General features: G+C 38.0%; 1 protein-coding gene across 1 annotated transcript; it reads right to left on the minus strand.

The window, feature by feature from the left end:
- Positions 1–4,847: 4,847 nt before the first annotated feature.
- RAB21 (RAB21, member RAS oncogene family) lies at positions 4,848–17,476 on the minus strand. The gene is made up of 6 exons (XM_026867824.1): positions 17,393–17,476; positions 17,113–17,220; positions 15,508–15,571; positions 14,680–14,734; positions 14,159–14,247; positions 4,848–13,297 (listed from the first exon to the last, which is right to left on the minus strand). Exons 3-6 carry the CDS (start codon positions 15,539–15,541, stop codon positions 13,158–13,160), a joined length of 318 nt encoding a protein of 105 aa, XP_026723625.1. The 5' UTR covers positions 15,542–15,571; positions 17,113–17,220; positions 17,393–17,476; the 3' UTR covers positions 4,848–13,157.
- Between the last annotated feature and the right edge of the window lie 2,240 nt (positions 17,477–19,716).

Here is a 19,716-nt window from a genome sequence, read left to right on the forward strand (position 1 = left end):
CTATCCCATATCACTTTAACACTCTCATCTAGCTCCTCCTGTCCATCTACCAACTCTCACCCTCCTCTAGGGCCCAGTGTAAAATACCCTTTCTCATTTTGAAGATGATTACCTCTGACTCTCACTGCCAAAGGTCTAGCTTCCACATCAAGTCAACTCAGTGCTAGACTCTGCCTATTACTTGTAAAATTTTCATACAAGAAGTTGCATGGAAGAATTTCTTCAAGCTGACCTTCCTGGAGGGAAAAAACTCCCTTAAAAGTGCATCAAGCTGTCTCATTAAATCTCTTTATCCCTTTTGCTAGAAAAGGTACCCCCAAAACTGGTATCTAATAGATGAACTAAAAATCACCACTTATGCTGCTGACCAATACATTGTCTCATTGTTTCCTTGTCTATTCTGTGTGTCTGCACTCATGTTGTTTCTTACCTATTCTTTGATTGTCAGTGGGATTGAATGAAGTCCTTATTTTTTATATGATCATAAAATAATAAGACTATCCACCCTTTTTCCTTAAGAGAAGCAGCAGCTGGGGTTTTAGGGACTAGACTTGGAGAAAACAGATATAAGAAAGGTACAGGGTTTTTTAAAAATCATTGATCATCAAATACTTGAACATTCCTGATGCTCAATGAAGCCTGAATGCTTAGAGAAGCATGGAGGTCTGGATGAGCCTTGAGCAAAAATGACAGAAGAAAAATGACCTGACTAAAACCTTATGTTTAAAACATTCCTGATCTTTGGATCTTGAGTTGTGCCCAGCTCTAATCAACATGCAGTTCAAAAGAGATTAGAATGAGGAAAAGAAGCTCTTGCAGTCTTCAAACATAGACTTGAAAATGTAGATGCAGATAGGCCCGTCTTTTTTACCGAATACACAGGTACACTGCAAAGCAACATATAAGTGACTCTGAAAAATAACTTTACAGAGAAACTTTGTATACCAATGGAAAAGCAGTTAAAAACATAACATTTATCTTTAAAGATATTTTAAAGCTTTGATTCTCAAGAAATTCCCAGGAAGCACCATAACAGTGGAAGAAATAGCCTTCAGTGTCTGGGAAACAAGCCTGAGAGAAAAAGCTTGCACTCTTGTACAACCAGATCAGGGATCAGCACAGCATTATCTGAATGAGCTGTCAACTAAGTAAAGAATAAAAAGATAAATCTCATTTGCACTACTGCTGGACATCAGTTAATACATTTCCAAAGGTAATAACATTTTGTTGGAAAACATCACTGGAATATGTAGTATCAAAGCACATGTGTAAGGTCTTAAACTTTTGTATTTATTTGAAGGATTAAAATTCAATACATTTGTTTCTTATCTGGCCTTAGGACCACTCCAATCCTTGGGAATCATCCATTACTCCCACACACAGGTATCAATTCCACTGAAATGCACCCCTGAGTTTGAAATTAATCCTAAGTGTTATTTCTCACACAACAACCAGGCATGCTTTTTGTTTTACAGGTAAGTCTTCTCTCAGAGGTGCCTTAAAATGAAGGTTGAGACTAGTCAGGCTTACAATTGAAAGTTTCCTTTGAGAGAGATGTGCTCAGTGTAGCTCCCTTCTACCAAACAGAGGAAGAGAGTTTCTGCTCTAAGTTTCTTCAGTGAATGATCAACAGGTCCCACAGGACTCCTCCCGGGTCTCCCAGTGTTGCCGTGCTGCTGCTCTCAGCATGCCATTTGCCACTTGTCTCACTGTCAAGAAGACAGGAGTGTGTTTCAGAGGGCTCTCAGTCCCACAGACCAATTTACTCCATGAGATGCATGACCACCTTCTAGACAGTTGCCCAATCTTCTCATTCTTTCACAAGCTATCATTGCATAAAAATGAGCCTATCATTCAAGATGGAGAGAAAACTCTGCTACCAGGTTGCAAAAATCACAGGAAAGTTGAAGTTGGCAGAAAGCTTTAGAAATTGTCTAGTCCGACCCTCCTGCCCAGAGCAGATTTCTCAGGCCCCTGTCCAGTTTGAGTTTTGAGCACCTCTCCAAGGACAAAGACACCACAGCCTCCCCAGTCAAGCTGTGCCCAGCATCTGGCCACCTTTGGAGTGAAAAATACTTTTCTTATGCTTAAATAGAATTTCTTGTATTTCAGTTTGTGTCCATTTTGTTTTGTCTTTTCATGGGACACCACTGAAATGACCAGCTCCACCTTCTTTACTCCTTCTCATAACTTTTTTAAATGTTGACAATCCTCTGAGCCTTCTCAAGACTGAACAGACCCAGCTCTGTCAGCCTCTCTTCATACGACAGATGGTCCAGTCTCCTAGTCATCTTTGATAGCCCTTCACCAGCCTCGCTCCAGGATGCCCATGTCTCTGTTGTACTGGGAAGCCCAGCACTACACCCAGCACTCCAGAAGTCTCTCACCAGGGCCGAGGGGAAGGATCACCTCCCCCAGCCTGCTGGCAGTGCTCTTCCTGATGCAGCCCAGGGTGCCACTGGCCGCCTTTGCTGGCTCATCACCAGCTTGTACACCAGGAGACTTGGATCCTTCTGTGCAAAGCTGCTCTCCAGCCAGTCAGTCCCTAGCCTGTAATGATTGTGAGGATCTGAAGCAAGTTAATGCATCAAACATTCATTAACACAGAAAGTCTCAAGGACAAGCTGTGACTGTTGTGGTTAGTCTAAGGAACAAACTACCAGCCTAGGGAGCGCAGAGTGCATCAAAGGGTGCACAGCTCCACTCCCTTGTGGTTATATTGCCACGTTGCCTAGATAAGCCTCAAAGTGGGGACACAGACCGAGTAAAACTATATGCTCAGGTTAATGCCTGCACTTTAGTTTAGGAGCTTGATAAATTATGTAGGCCTTGCTAACTTTACCCTTGCAGAAGAGCTAAAAGACTCATAAGAAAGAAAAACCCAGCACCAGGGAGTCAAAGGCTGGATAATTGCCCAATAAGAAAAAAAACTGGGGGAAAGATAAAGGTGACAGGGGGAGATCACAGCTACCAGCTCAATTGGACAAAAGGGTTAATGCACCCCATTCCCACTCAACACATGCACAGAACCCATGCTCCACCTTTTCCTCACCTCTCATGCTAATGAGTTCATGGAATACCTGCCTCTGGCCAGTGTGCAAAACAGCCAATAAGATGAACTCAAACAACAGAACACTTTGCTGGGTGTGTACCCACCCAAGATTACCAGACCTGAGACAGTGCTAGAACCTGGGCTGGTGATCTAGATTGACTCTCTCTCCCTCTTTTTTTTCTTATAGATTTATTAATAAGAGGCCACATCACTTACTATCCTTTGCCTAGTTTGTTTCTACTGCAAATAAAACATTTTAATGGGTCATTTGGTGTCATTTCAACTTAATTTAACCTGAGGGGATCATGAGACCTTTATGACTCTCTGGACTCCCAGTCCAGGTCATACCAACAGTTCATTACATTATTTCTGTGCACAACATCAAGTTCCATAGGCTGACATACTGCTAACAGGTTCCTCTTCCTTCCCCATAAACCCATTAAGAAAACAATGGGGCAGGCTGCAGCAATATGCTCAAGTTCAACCCTTTGCACACTATACAGATGGGAATCTATGGAGGAGGGTGTCTTCAGCTTGGTCACTCGCTCTTCATTGGATTTTAAGCAGCCAACTGCTCTAATAAGGCATCTTCTGCCACATAATGGTAGTCACAGCACCCCAGCCCACATCAAGTGCGCAGCCAGAAAGAGTTCCTGGCTTTCCTGCAGTTTCTGTTGCTGTCACAGCTGCAAGCATAGCTATTATTGCTATGCCAAGAGCAGCAGCAGCTGCTATTGTTCACATAGCTATTTCAGCAGAGTTCCAAGATCCATCCCTGTATTCAAGTATCAGCTGCCCACATGCTCAGCCATATGAAAACCTGGACTGCACATGACAACTGCAGATTCTGTCAAGTCCTTCCATCATAGGCTTAATTTGTACAAGCAAAAACCCTACAGCAGAGAAACAATGTTACAGTTCCAAAATATCTTCCCCTTTGACTTTTTTTCTGCTCACAAGAAATCAATATATTCCAAGCCTTGCTTGGACAGATGCAACTCAGTTTTTCCAGGCTACTCCATAAGTGTGGTGTTGTCCTAGACTCTGGGTGCAGCAGCACACCAGAAAAAAAGCTGCAGATCAGGCTTCTCTTGAGTTCCTTGTATTCTAAGAGATACCAGGCCTCAGCGTGAATTATATTATAGACAGTAAAGGAGGTATCCCGGGATTTAGCTATCACATGCTCTTGTTTTCCACATACAAGAGAAAAAGGTAAAAGAAAAATCCTTCTATCCCACTCCACAATTAGGGGAGCATGGGGTGGAAATCATACTCTGGCTATATTCAAGTCAATTAAGTAAGCCTGGGGTACTTACCTACAGCCAGCTTGCTGTGTAATCATTAGCATGCGCTTTTATATATGGCCCATACCATTTAAAGTTTCAGATTAATACCTAGATACAGCATGGGACACAGCACAGCCACTCCAAGCAGGCAGCATGTAAATATGATTTAATGGGTGGAAGAGGACTTTACCTAGATGAAAGCTGTACTGTGCCAGTTGTTCTCGAGGCCAGAGCTCCTTATGCAGCCTGGCCTAATTTATTTGCCAGTAAGAGTAGCCTCTGGGACCAGTTTGGATTTTCTCTACTCACTAGTTATCTCTACCTCAATGCAGAAACTAAGAAATGAAGATATGATAGACTAACCTGTTTCTCTAAGAAAACATTAAAAAAAAAAATCTAACCTGCACAAGCAGAGCATGCAGGTATAGTAATATTCCACGCTTGGCTGCCTTCTGCCACAAGGTTAGGCAAGGATAGAGACAAAGAAATTAAGTACACACAGACTGAAATTAGAAGGAAGGAAATCCCATTCCCCAGCAGCATTTATTTGTATTTAGAGTGTGAAGGCATGGAGATGTAACAAGACATCAAGGTAGTACACTGGATGAGGAGCTTTCTTCAAGTATTTGCACTATGTCACATTTTGTATATCCATGACCACAGCTCTGAGTTCCTGTTTGTGAACCTGGTATTCTTTTAGCTATGCATATTAGGTATTAATGGAATCCCAGAATATGAAACAGCCCAAAACATACAAGATTTGTCATAAGAAAACATTACAGTTGGTACAACTGATCACAAGTTTACAATAGCTTTGTTTCAGTGGGACAAGGAATTTTTTCAAATATAAAAGCAGCAGAGCAACATGAAGTGCTCCACATTTTCGGGCAACAAGAGCTTCATGATTGCATCAGCCTCCACAGAGACTAGCTGGAAGCTATCCGAGAGTGATGACTAAACAGAAACTGATCTGTTGTTTGCCGATTGCCACAGACTAGTACTTCCAGAGCTAGGAACACAGAAAGCAAAGACTAATAGTAGTAACCCCATCACTTCTACATATGCATTACACCACCACCACCAGGAACATTTCCTGGAAAGAGCAGAAAACTATTGAAGCAAATGTTTTATGGTGGGGGTAGTCAATGTTGTATTTCATTCCAGCCACGCAAAAAGCAATGCTAAGGATGGGTCAGGGTTACTAACACAATACCTCCTTCCTTTTCTTAACATACCATGACAATCCACTTCAGAGATCGCTTCATTTCCTGTACAAGGCAAAATCCCCAAGTCCCTGGAAAAGAAACGGTGTTCACATAATGAAAGGAATCTTGACCATCCCTGAAGGCTTCAAAGTACAATTTAGCATCATTTTAAGCCTCAAACCAACTTCTATAACCAGTATGAGCACATCTTACAGTTGAAGATTGTTTTGCAATTACTCCACATCACAAAACGTGAGAGTAGACTGGCAATCAGAGGTGTATAGGATACTCTGCTGCCTCTTGCTATTTAGAAAATTCACCATCGGACTCTGATTGCAGGGTGGAACTGCAAGCAGCACACTTGCTCTTCACCATTTAATGTTGTCCCTTTAATGAGATGCTGACCAACTTTGGAAAGACTAAATCTTTGAAGGAACTATATTTACTCTAAACAGCTTGTAAGATTTTAGTTTCTTGGCCAAATAGAAAATATACTTTCTGACAAAGATAGTAGGATATAGGTAGAGTTTTTAAAAAGGCAGGTGCAAGGGCTAACAACAGCCAAAAGCAGGAACCATGCAAACTCCTCTGATCTTGCCCTGCTTTTTCTGTTGCTTGCTGTTTTCATTCAATGTCCATTCAGTTCAAATCCACAGCATCAGCTGAACAGAATTTTTCACTAAAGTAGTATACACAAACATGCACTGTGGAAGTAGGACATCAGTAGGATACAAACACATAATTGCTGGAAAATTCCCAGCCTTGAGCTTTGGTTCCATGTTTGACTTCCATTTTGCTGCTCCCTTAGCATACAGGCAGCGTGCCTGGGGCTACCATTACACTGGCAAATGTGGTTCAACAGCAATTGCTCCTTCCTCATGAACTGTTCTGGACAGTTTTAAGAATCAAAGCTGCATTTTGATGGGTTCCTGCTCATACTACTGTCTCCAGGGTATATGCTAGCATAATGTAGAGCAAGCTCACTCAGCCTGGTTTGAAATCTTAAAGCCATCTTTCATCACATACTCAGATGGGTTCAGAAATTTGTTACTGTATTTGTAACATACTGCAGTCTCAGTTTTTACCAAATCTCTTTGTAAGCCAGGCCACTGCCCCCAACCTCCAGTAATTTTCAGGGTCACTTTATTACAGACTATTCATCAGGTTACAAATTCTATGACTTACTAAACTATAAGACAACAATCTTCAGATATGACAATAACAAGAACTTCCAGCTGTTTTCTTGTATTGATTTTCAGCACACATTTTTTCCCCTTTCTATTGATCCATTCCCACTTACATGCATTTTCACTTCTAATATTTGGCACTGGTAGAATAACAGTTATACTAAAGCTCTGTTTCCCTAGCTGATTGATCATTTGGAATTAATTTATCCCAGAACTATCTTCGTGTAAAAGCACTGGTATATACAATAGTTTTAAGACATATTTAAGAACTCCAGCTGCAGCAATGCACTGGGAAATTTAAGGTTTGTGAAGCCTCTGCTAAATACTCTTTTAAATTTATTTTTTTTTCAAAAATTTATCCATAAATGCCAAGTAGCATATTCCTACAAAATTTGACAACACCAAGTTAACAGAAATTAAAAATGCTGTGTCCTTTTCAGTGTTGACTTTTGCCCTGCTAACATATTCTCTTGGTTCAAAGAAAAGTATTCTATTTTACTGAGCCCGATAAGCTCAGTGATCTTATCTGATGAGAAAAATCCAGTAAAACAATCACTACAATGATCAAATAGCACTGACAACACTTAAATCTTTATGTATACAAGTGCTTTCCTATTCTCTTTCCATTAAGAAAAGCCTGATAAGGCAGTTTAAGTTTCCTGTTTTGAAAAAGAGAAACTACTTGTTCTCTTCCAATGTGAATCCCAAATTTGCTGACCTTTCCAGAATGGAGTGATAGCTTGAAGGAGTCTGCAATAAAACAGTTTCAGCAGCTCAAAAGATATCTGTTACGTGAGTTTGGATGCGTCACAAAATTTCAACTACTTGGCAACAGATGAGAAAGTAGTTCTTGCTCTCTCCAATCATCTCAACCTGGATTTCTTCTAAACCCAATATTCAAGAGTCAGGAGTCAGATAACAAGGACTCACCATTAAACTTCCAGTATTCTGTGTTCACTGGTCTAGAGGCAGGATAACACAATTGCTAGGGAGACTGCTGCAATACTGCTACTCACTATTCTTTGTTGTCGTATTTTCAAATTGCATTGCTTCTGGGTGACCTACCATGAAGTATTAATACCCCTTGCAAGATATCAGTGAGACTAGATACACTGAAAAAAGAAAGATTTGCTGAGAAATTAGCTCCTCTTGAAAAAAAAAAACAAACAACGTTCTCAAACTGAGGAGAACTGGGTATTACTGCTATAGTACCTGTCACTGTCTAGAAAAGCTAGAGAAGCAAGAAGAGAACACGTATGTTTCCTGTAATAGTAATTCATTAAAATGACGAGTGCAGCCAATAAACAGGAAGAGAGGGACAGAAGCCCTCTTTTCACATTCACTCTGCAGCTGCATCAGGTCATGCTGCTTGCCCAAGTACACAAAGGAGTGGAAATAGATGGAAACAATTATTTTTACAGTCTATCTTTCAACATCCTGGTATTGAATAAATACAATCAAAGCTCCAAACTGTCCAGTGGAATGTGAATGAGTACACAACTCCTCAATACAGTCATAGACATTATTTTAGGGCTGTAAAACACAGCAGTCAATTGAAGGTTTTGGCCAAGTTTGGTAAACTTATGTCTTGGAAAAAAATTAAGAATTGAAAGAGAACAGCTTGAAACAAATTTTGATTTTGGAAATAAAGCAATTTATCATTTTTGTAATAAAACTTTCTCCAAGCCAAAATATTTTCAGTTATCTTGGATAGACTAATACCTTTGTCATAATGGTGACAGTTTGATAGAGTCTCACTTTTCAAGCCATTTCAAGACAAGAAACACTCCAGATTCTCCACAACTCTCAAAACAGTTTCTCCATCTCATTCTGCTCAACAGAGTGGGCAATGACAGCTCCACAAATGCAAGAGGAATGAGTATACATGGTTATCTGGTAGAAAAAGCCTAAACTCAAAGGGCTACATCACCAAGATGCACAACTTTGTTGTAAATAAAGGAAAAATGCTGGTGTTGAGCAGAATTCCCCTAAGAGTAGCATGAGCAAGTGCTCAGCACCATTAAAAGAAAGTTAGTTTTAGGGTTGTCTTTGTTGAGCTTATGCAGCAGCTAGAGCCAAGGACCTCAGTCTTCATCTGCAGCTTCTTGATACAACTGTAAAAAAAGTTATTCTCACTGCAAGATACGTTTTCCTGACTTGTCAGGAAAAAAATTCCTAACATTTGATGCAAATTAAGTCAGTTAACTGTAAATAGCTCACCAGTTAGCATCTTCTAATCAAGTTTTAAGTATGTTAATATTGTGTCTGACAGCCTGTTCAGTTAGTTCTATTATCTTTAGTGAAGCAAAAGTGGTACTTCATGTAAGTAAAAACAACCTAGGAAGTAACCTTAGGAAAGTCCTGAATTAGGCAACTACCACTGCCAAAAGGACATGTTAGCAACTCCACCAAGAAATGGTTAACTCAACACCTCACTCAGCAGCCCACTAGCAGCACCTTCAGTTCTTCCCACTTGCATTTTTCTACTACTTCTCCTTTCACAAAAAGCATCAAAAATAAGAGGTGGCTGGCTCCAACTCTTATTCCCATACTCTACTTTTCATAACACTTAACTGCTTTCAGTTAGTGGAGATCCCTGACCTTATTTGTCCTGAAGCAGAACTCCCATTTCTCTCACCTTCTTTAAACTGCTTTTTCTGACAGCATTCAACATTTTAGAGAACTCCATTTGAGCTCCAAACACCTTCCATGACCTCATAACTTCTTTCATCTGGCTTGGAATCTGAAGTAGAAATTGAATTACTAGGTTCGCTGTAGGCAGAGATACAAGTTAAACACCTAGAATAAAAGTGGCAGGATAAAAAGGGCTAAGGTGTACTTTTTAATGTGGTAGTAAGAATGCCTGTTGACAACATGTGAACACTAAAAAAAGCATGTAATCAAGGCAACAGTTAATTACTTGACTGCTTCAAGAGACCAGCCAATACAGTTCATACAAACATTGGATGACCCCATCTTGGAACCTTATGCAAGTTCACTGCAAACCAGATGAAGTCATTACCCCCAATATTTACAGCTAGGTACACTCATCTCCAAGTACTACACATTTGAATGTATTAATGTGCTCCTGTCTGAATCAGTCCATTTGCTTTTTCATAACTTCTGAACTATAGTCTAAATGCAATAAGACAGTGTCCAAAAATAACTCTTAACAGAGATATATACTGCTGCATTAAAGCATTTGGACTTTGGTTTGTTAGATTTTATTTCAGTAAGTGATCAAGTTTCATAGGTAGCTCAAGTAATCATAGCAGCAGCAAGACTGTGAGCAAGTAAAGTTGATTTAGAAAGGTATTTGTAGTAAGTTAGACCTTTATTATTATAGTATACGTGTAATCTTTGTCAAGATTTACTCCAAGGAAGTATGCTCAATGACTTACGTGCTGTAGCAGGTGTATTCTTGGTTCTACCTATCCCACAATACAAGTACTTTCTAAAGACAGACAAAGTTGTTCTCTTGAACTCTTCTCAGAAGAAAGAAAAATAACTTACTTGTTTTCAGCAACAGAAGTTAACAACAAGAAAAGTTTTCATTAAGACATACAAGCCAGGCAATCCAGCTAGATTCCAGCAAATGCAAGACTCTTGAAAACCAAGCCACACAGTAGTAATACGAGGTTACTTGAGTAAGATTCTGCTCAAATATAGTAAACCTGTGCTTTCCTATATATTTAATGCAAAGAACACTAGCTATCTTCAGTAAAGATGCTTTTTCCTGGAACTGGTGTATTTTGTTTAACAATGAACAGTTGAAATCTTAATCAGTCTAAACAACCCATACTTTTGCTTCTGTCTTGGAAACCAACTTCACTGACTTCATGAAGCTATACTTTTGTAAGGTAATATAATGATACCCTGCTAAGGAGTATTTATTTAAAGGTTTTAAGGCTTTAAATTCCATAAAGTCCAACCAAATTGCATCTTAGACAGGAAGGTTTCCAGAGAGTAGTTTTCATGCTGTAGCTTAAGCAAGAAAAGTAATTTCTGGATTTATTTTAGAAAGTATTTTGTTAATAGCAACCAGAACCTTTGTAATCATACAAAACTGCAGGCTTCCTTAACACCAAAGTTTTCAATTGTAATAGTTTTAGTTTTGGAAGAGACTTAACAGTTAGTATCAACATGGCTTTGTAAGTTTTGTAATAGACGGAAGCCACACATAATGCCCCTACCATAGACTAAACAAAGAAAAACTCTTTAGGTGCAGGCAGAAAGATACATTCTACACACTGCTTCTACTTCAAAGTAGTCAAACATAACATTCTCTTGGGTGAACACCTAGTATTTTCAGAGAGAATTGCATCTGTCCACTTCAACAGAATACAGAAAGCTCTGCTTGAGAGAACGCTTATGCTCTGGTGTAGGTAAACACTCATGACTCATCTGCTTCTCAAGTCTATTTGAGGTTGGATTGTTTGGTTGGTTTTTTTCCCATCTCCACAAAAAATGAATTTGAATCAAAGAATCTGGAACTCCTATTATGAGGGGATTCCCGTCTTAAACAGGGTCTTGCCAATTTTACTCCTCATATCAATATTGTATCACTTACAAGACTGATTTTCATCTAACTATATGCATTTGAAGGTACTGGGTTAAGATCAAACTGACCTGATCTGTCAAAGCTCACCGTTAAGTTAAATATCATAATGTTAACTTAATGGTGTTGCTATATATACACACAAATATATAATCATGGATTTTAGATTCACATCATAACTCTGTGCAGTCAATAAACTTTATCTGCATCAGTACGAACAGATGACCTTTGTCCATCATGCATACAATCGTGTCAGAAAAGCAGAGCAATGATAGCTTAAGAGAAAGTATCTATACCACAGTTTACACAGAAAGGGAAAAAATGCACCAGGGCCAGTCTGCCTCAAAGCCATCTATTTCAGAGAAAATAAAAATCAGATTGAAGACTGCAAACTTCTCTTCGACTGCTTAGTCACTACTACTCCTTTTGGGCATACCACACCATTCAATGCATTCATATGCAATACTAATACTACCCTTCAGAAAAAGGAAGGCCAAGGAATATTCTGTCATAGACATCACCTTTACTGTTTTTCCAAGCATGACAACTTAAGTAAAAAAAAAAAAATAAAAAATCAGAGCACAGAACATGTTGAAGTTTCAGCTACCACCATTTCCGTTCCTTTGTGATAGTAGTTTATACACTTTTTCTGAAAACCCTCCTTCCAAACCTTATGTGGGCTTCAAAACACTTTACAAGAGAAAGTCAGGAGTAAGTTCAGTTCTGTCTAGTATCCCCAAAATTACATCTGGCAAGTTTCATAGCTTCCATTTAATCACTCCAAACCAGAAGCACTTCTAGTTAATGCCAATTGATTTGTTCACTCAAGCCCTGCAATACAGGGGAGAAAAATTATACTCATTAATAGTTTATAATGCTGTCTTGGGACACAAATATATTAATGCAGCTTAAGAGTTTCCCATGCATCTGGTCTTCTGGCTACCAGATATATGAGGACTAAAGTTGCTTTGATTTTCTGGCAATATTCCAAGCGGCCAAAGTAACTACAGAGGCAAAACATACACATGTGCCAACTGTTTTAGTTGGGAGTCAAACACCTCAATGTGAAACAGCAGTCTAAGGAAATGTTCTCTTCCCACTGAAGGGGTACTCTAAATACTGCTGCTTGCCAGAAAATGCTTAAAAAATGCTGTAGCTATGAATGTACCAAACAAAAAAAAAAAAGCTCTTTTCAGGTAGGGGGAATAGAATGAGCAATTCAACAGTACACATGAAAAGCTTGCATCTTTCACTGACTTATTCACTTCACAACCACTGACAAGACTGATGTACATATTTCTGCACCTGCAATTGTAAAAGCAGATAAAATATTTAATATGTAATTTACAATGTATTTTACCAGCTTGGCATACAGGATGAACAGAATATATCAAAGTAGTTGACAGTTATAGGCTTGTGGAGGCCCTGCAAAAATATTACTTCATAAATTGATTTAAAAAAAAAAAAAAATCAATTTGCATTTTAGAAGTGATACAATTCAATCTACCACAAAATACAAAGAGCTGCAAAAATGTATACCATTCCAACAACAATGTATATAAGTTATTAAATAATGATCTGATTTAAAAGAATATAAATGAAGCCTTTAAGTAGGTCTTTTCTACATGCATATTATTCCTCATTAAAGAAAAATATGTAAAAAGGCCATTGGTAATTGCTTTGTTAACCACTGTAGAAAATGCCAATTCTCTGGTCACAGACGCCACTAGTTTAGCACTTAAGGTCTCTGCAGTATTACATGTGATTATTTTTAAATACTGTTAATTCTATTACTCCATTGGTAAAGAATGCGTGACTTGGAATATGGCAGTCTTCATATCGAGAGGGCAGTGATGCACAGTTTTATAATTATCCAGAAGAACAGCACCCTCCACTGCTCTGTACTTGTGGCTCATCGTCAATGATCTGTACACCTCGCCTTGCTATTCCTGACTGACTGGAACCATTGCCTCTTGCTCTTTCATCCACTTGAGCAGTTTCTATCATTCCTGTAAAGGAAGAAATTTATTAGATGACATTCTGCTGCCTTTTTACACAGGACTTTGAGATCTTAATCTGAGTTACATGGACAAAGTTCAGTGAGACTGATTCTCCTACTTAATATGCAGAAATAAGTACCCAGGTATCACACAGCATAGCTGCAAGAACATACTTAAATCTTCTTCCTAAAGCACCAAACATCCAGCAGCTCCTGTTGACTAAGGGAGACTTTAGATGCTCAGGTGTTCTGGAGTTAGTACTTCAAAAGCTACATTTACCCACCCATATCAAGAACATTGTTAAAAAAGAAAACAAATAAGAAACCTCACACACCACACATCACCCCACCCTCCAAAAATCCTCCAACCTGCTCTTCAGACATGCAGGTGAAGTTTTACTTAAATTCTTGTATCATAAGAACACAATGAATAGGACAACTTCCCTGTGTTTTTATCCTACATTCTGTGATCTTTATGTAAAGTTTGCAACACTACAACTTTTAAGTTTATGATTTGTAACTGACATCATTTTAAAAGATTTTTTTTTTAGAGCATTTGAAGCCAGCAGTAGTGAAACCAGTCACATGAAGTTTGATTTGAGGTTACTATTTACACATGCTGAATGAAACAGGAGTCAGTGCTCCAACAAATGACAAAGACATTTCTGGACTAAAACATGAATTTGCAATATTGTAAACATCCATACATCAAGCTTCTACAGATGTTACAATACACAGGTAGCTTGAAGTAGACTCAGATGAAGTAAGTTCATAGTAATAATTTACATTAAAGCTTTTCTATACAGTTTTAAGTATTTTGAAGCCTTGAGCATTTTGTTACTGAGCTCTTTACCAACAAACTAATACCTACTTTTACAAAGGTCAAGAAACAGTTCTTCAATTCCTTTGTTCTGTTTAGCTGAAGTATGATAATGTTTTGCTCCAACAGATTCAGCATACCTGTAGGAATGCAGATACAAAACTCCACTATACTCAAGGACTCATTCTAAGGCACTTCACATGAAACAAAAAAGATTATCACAAGAGGTTTTATTCCAAATTCAAGAGTTAATCTACACATGCTGATTTAATGCAAAAGGGGAATGATGTGGTTAAAACCAACATGACTGATGAAAAACTAGATGAAATAAAGAAAATCTCATACCTAGAAATGCATTTAAACTGCAAATGTTGACTTTAATTACGTACAACTCTCATGTTACACTTTAGTCAGTAAGGACATTCCGGGACTCAGATACTAACAGAACACTTAACACAGCAGCCAGCTAGGCACTGCTGGTTTATGCCTGCCAGTTGTTTACAGCATCACAGGTTTATTACTCAAGCATAATTCAGCAATGACTGTTTCTATTAATAATTGGTGTGACTTACGTTTCTGCTTCTTGCACTGAAACATGTCTCTCTTTTTCCAAGTCTATTTTGTTACCTGTTGGAAACAAGTTGATCTTTCAAGTCTTAGTAATCCAAAATTACCCGAAACTAAACAGTCACATAATCACTGTACCCCATTATTTTCTCACAAGCTGTCACTAAAGACCAGCTCTTACGCATGTCTCAATTTGGAGAACAATATGATTTAAGAATCTCCTTTCACTCAAGCATTTACAGGCAATGAAGAAGTAGTTCTACTTCTGTAGAGAGATCAGGAGAGCTAAATATCTCCATATAAGCCACCGATTCAGCCTTCTGCTTTTCTTTTGTAATTTATTAGCAGCTTATCTGTGCTGCAGAGGTATTTTTTGTAGAATATCCAGACATCTATCCTCCTGAAAGTGTTTTAATCACTAGATCCGATATTAATTCTAAACGCAGTATTTGTTGCATTATGTTTGCACTGAAATATTCAAGCTTTAAGCACTTAAGATGACAAGCATCCAGTCTATGATACTGAGAACAGTAAAAAGCACAGGATAATACACATTTGAGGTTTATGTTTCTTTGTTAAACCACAGTCTGCAGGTGTCTGTACCACACGCTTCTGACACAGTGTGTCATTAAATAACATTTGGAAACTAACTCTTTATTTTCTTCAATGTGCTCTACTGATACTTCAAGCTCCAACTGAATTTTAAGTATTAAATATTAAATTATGCCCTTCCACATATATAAGCTGTGAAAGCAGTGTCTGGAAGATGCTATTAATCAAAAGAAACATTTCTGATTCAGTCATTAGAACCACATGTTAAGAAGAGGACTTACCTACTATACATAAACAGATTTCATTTCCCAACATTTTTCTTAATTCCTTAACCCAGTTTTTTACCTGCAAAAAGAACAGAAGTAAGTTTATTTTCACTTGATATACTACTAGCTTAGGCACTGCGGAACTGACCCATTTCCTTTATTAACTGTTTACTCTGAACTTGAAACAAACACATTTAGAGCAACAAAAGTGGATAAAATATTCTTTAGACAGCTACACATGGCTTCTGTTCAACAAGTTTTTAGTTCGCAGTTGAAATTAAGATCAAGTGACTTAGATAAAATTATTCAATTACTCCAGAAATATAACTCACCACACTTGTGTTAGCCCCACTCCAAAGAACAAGTTCACTGCATTGGCCACTTTAGGTCAGGCATGAGATCTTTTATCAACAGGCACTTACTGACAGATCACAAATGGTACTTTAAAGGTAGAGGTACCTGAACTGACTTGTTCAGGTTAGATTATAAACAGATGTTTGTTTCCTGAGAGAACAGATGGGACAAGAGTGTCAAGTCAGCTGATGGTAAGGTATCTTATCAATTCTGTTGTCATGCTTTTAAATTGTATGATCACTGCATTTGGGCACTGCTAATGGAATTTAGGTCTAATGGAATTTAAGTCGTGAAGAGAAGCAATCACTTCAAGAACCTAAAAATAGTTATGATACTTGATAGAGATAGTTATGCAATAACTTCCGCAAATTAACCTTCCCTCTTTTTCCTGAGAATTTAGGGGTTTTTGATATCACAGAATTTTATTAAGTAGGGCTCAGCATTAAAAAGCACAAGTTGAAATATATTCATAAGTCATCACAATTCTGTAGATGGTGGGCAAGAGTTTAACTGCTAGCACAAGTGCTTTACTTGCCACACCAGACTATTTAAATTACTTAAACTGTTGTGGAACTACAGCCTCATACTACTTCTATCACTGTTAAAACAAGCCTTGTCCACACAACCAGTTTCTTACCCCTCTACATGGAAATCCTACAGAGTTTGCCACAAACTAATCTGAGACAAACTCACTTAGGAAAAAAAAAGAGTGCCAACAGTTTTGATCTGGAACATACTACAAAGTGACAGCACTGATATGACACAGGGTTGGAAAAAACTCACCTGCTCAAACTGGTCAACTAATACTGCTATAAAGTAATTAGCCATCAAATTTTAGGTTGTGATGAACATTTGAAATACAAATATCTATTATCACTGAGAAGTGATACATGATAGTGGAAACATTACAATTTCAGAATTCTCAGATCTGTAAAAGGTCATGTCACAATATATTTTAGTAATTTGGTTTATATGGTAGAGATCAGCAGCACGTACAACAGTATTGGTTCATGTTTATAACCTGTCACAGGTAACTCGAACAACAGAGAAAAAGATGTACTTTGAATAACCCTGTCAGAACTACAACAGACTGAAAATCAGCCTTCAAAAGAACAGTAATAAGGCATATACTTCCATTATATGGTCTAAATTTGCAGGTGTAATATGTATTGCTATTGCCAAAACCAGAAGATTCCCATTTACACTCAATATTACAAATTATCTTTCAATCAGTTTACATCTCAGAGGCAAAAATCTGTCCAGTACCTTTTGAAAAGAGTCTTCATCTGTTATATCATATACTAGAATAGCGCCATTAGAATCCCTGTAGTAGATCGGCCCCAATGCATGAAATCTTTCTTGACCAGCTGTATCCTGCATTTAAAATACACTTGTTAGCACTTAAACAATACTTCAAGAAACTCCAAGCATTTTGAAATTTTACTTTATTAAGAAGTGTCAGGCATTTGAGTTCTAGCAAACCAAAGTAATTTTTCTGAAAGTATTCTATTTAGCTTGGGGAAAGAAGATAGGAAAGTAAACATACCCATATTGCAAGGTTTACTCTTTTCCCACCAATATTTAGCTTCTTCGTAAGAAAGGATGCCTGGAAAGCAAAACAAATTAGATTTGAGTTTTACACAGAAATGTCTCATTTGACTTCAAATTAATTTACTAATAAAAACATCTGAATCAATAAAAGACAGATTTCTGGATCAAAATACTCTAAGTGTTTAAGCCAGAAGGCTGAGTCAATACTAAACCAGTTAGCCATTTCACTACAGTTTGCCAGAAGTCTGTTCTAAATAAATTTGGTTTAAGCCAATCATTTACTACATTTTTTGCTGTTGTTTTGAATGATTTGGGAAGGATAAGACAGCTGTGTGGAAAGAGCCTGAATTCACAACACTGAGTAAGTCTAAACTGAACTCCAAACATTTCACAAGAGTACATGAAATCTGGGTAGGAACCAGCCTAACAGGATTTTTGATTTGCAACAATTAGTCAAAATAGTTCATTATTAGCGAGCTACTAGAAAAAAAAAAAGTTTGAATTTATCACTAGAAGTCTCAGAATACTAATATTATGCAAGTTTCCTTGTCTGTATCTTTTTCCCTTTTTTTACTGACATAAGCCCACAATTCTCCCCATCTGTTTTGAGGAGGTTTTGGGGAGTAGTGGTGTGGTTCGTTTCAGTTGTTTGTTGGTTTGTTTTTTTCCAGACACTGTTGCTGAATGCTCAGTGATATGCTTCTCAGCTAACACACAAAAGGAAAGCAAGCAGCAGGATAGGAAAAACCTCGGAATACGAGCTGCTTTAAGAAGTCCATTATATTGTATTCTGAAAACATTTTACCAGGATCAGAACATATTGTAAGGTTAGTCTAATTTCAGTAATTCAAGAGTATGTCTGTTCTCCAAAAGCCTGCATAATCCACATTTTCAAACACCACCTCCATTACCAAGTGTATAATTTGGTGGCTAAAAAGGGGTATAATTTAAAACAAATTTAATAGGCTAGAACAGGGTCTGAAGAAGTTGATACATTAAGACTCTGCTCCCCCCATTCTGAAAACTAGCAGTTAACACCAGGCACTTCAGTTGCCAAGGGTTAACTTCTGTCTTTTGCCTTAAACTCAGTTTTCCTTTCAGCTTCACCTCAACTTGCATTGGGATAAAAACAAGTACTCAGTGGTATTTCACAACACATTCATCCCAGATTATTTCAGGCTGAACTGTAGCAGTTTAGCATCAGCTCTCTGTATGAGCACTGACCACGCCGTGAACTAACTAAAATTCATGTGTATATGGAAAGTGTCACAGGCCAGATCAGCTGCTTGAACCAGCTGGCTGCTTAACTACACAAGCAACCAGCACCATGTTGATGATCATGGTAGTTTAATTTACATCAGCCTAAACTGCCATGAAAGTGCCCCTCTAGCGTGCTGCCTGTATTACAGTTCAAATCACTCAACTGCTAGAGCAGCTCCTGCTCTTAGCTACTTCACTAAGATCAACTCCAGCATCTGTATGACCTAAAGCAAGATGATTCAAGAAACTTTTCTTCTTATTTTAAGTCAACTGTACCTTCCCCCAAAAGCTTTCCACAAAATCTGATAAACCGATAAAGACAGACCTGAGGAAAGAAAAACACTCAAACTTTCTAAGAGCAGATGGCAAGGAGCTAATGATTATCACCAATGTATTCAACATAACTAAAGCATTAATGCTACCCCTTCAGTCTACAGTGAAGTGGCATAAGTCAACTCAAGAAAAAGCTCCAAACAGCATGTTAGAAGTGCTTAACACTCTAGCCAACTTGTAACATGACAGCAGAGTAGCAAATCTTAAACATGAGGAAAACTTTATTGCTTTAATCAAATCTCTACGTAAAGTTGCTTACGGCTTTCAGCCAGCTGTCCTGAAGGATTATCTGATCAGTGCCTAGTTTTCACATCATAATTTGTTCTACTACACCAGCGTTTAAAAGCCAAAAGTTTAGAGATGACTTCAGAAGTTTTAAATCACTGACACTTGGGCCATATTAGAAGACGGTATGGTCAGGCACAATCTGATAGTATTTTATTGATCTGCTGTACTTGATACTCTACTGTAAATCTCAAAGGAAAAGCTCTTCTGAGCACTGTTTGCTTTTGTCACAACACTGGCAATCAAGTCTGCTCAGATGATATGTATTTCACATAAATCTTTGAGAACCACATTTCTGAACCAAAAAGGCAGAAAACCCTTCACAGAAACAGGATTTGTGTTATATTTTAAAAACCACAGAAATCAGTATCCATAAAGTTTTATCATCACAGCTTTACACATCGGCCCAATTAATAGCAAAGATATCTGACAGAGAAAACA

The sequence above is a fragment of the Athene cunicularia genome (assembly GCF_003259725.1).
Source record: "Athene cunicularia isolate RWA chromosome 1 unlocalized genomic scaffold, athCun1 chr1_part2, whole genome shotgun sequence".
Taxonomy (NCBI): domain Eukaryota; kingdom Metazoa; phylum Chordata; class Aves; order Strigiformes; family Strigidae; genus Athene; species Athene cunicularia.

What these genes read in the sequence shown, in the direction of transcription:
- RAB21 (XM_026867824.1), bottom strand. Translation starts at nt 15,541, where the DNA reads ATGTTGGGAAATGAAATCTGTTTATGTATAGTAG. An exon ending in TCAGTGCAAGAAGCAGAAAC is followed by an intron (nt 14,248 to 14,679) that starts GTAAGTCACACC and finishes GCATTCCTACAG; the next exon opens with GTATGCTGAATCTGTTGGAG. An exon ending in GTTTCTTGACCTTTGTAAAA is followed by an intron (nt 13,298 to 14,158) that starts GTAGGTATTAGT and finishes CTTCCTTTACAG; the next exon opens with GAATGATAGAAACTGCTCAA.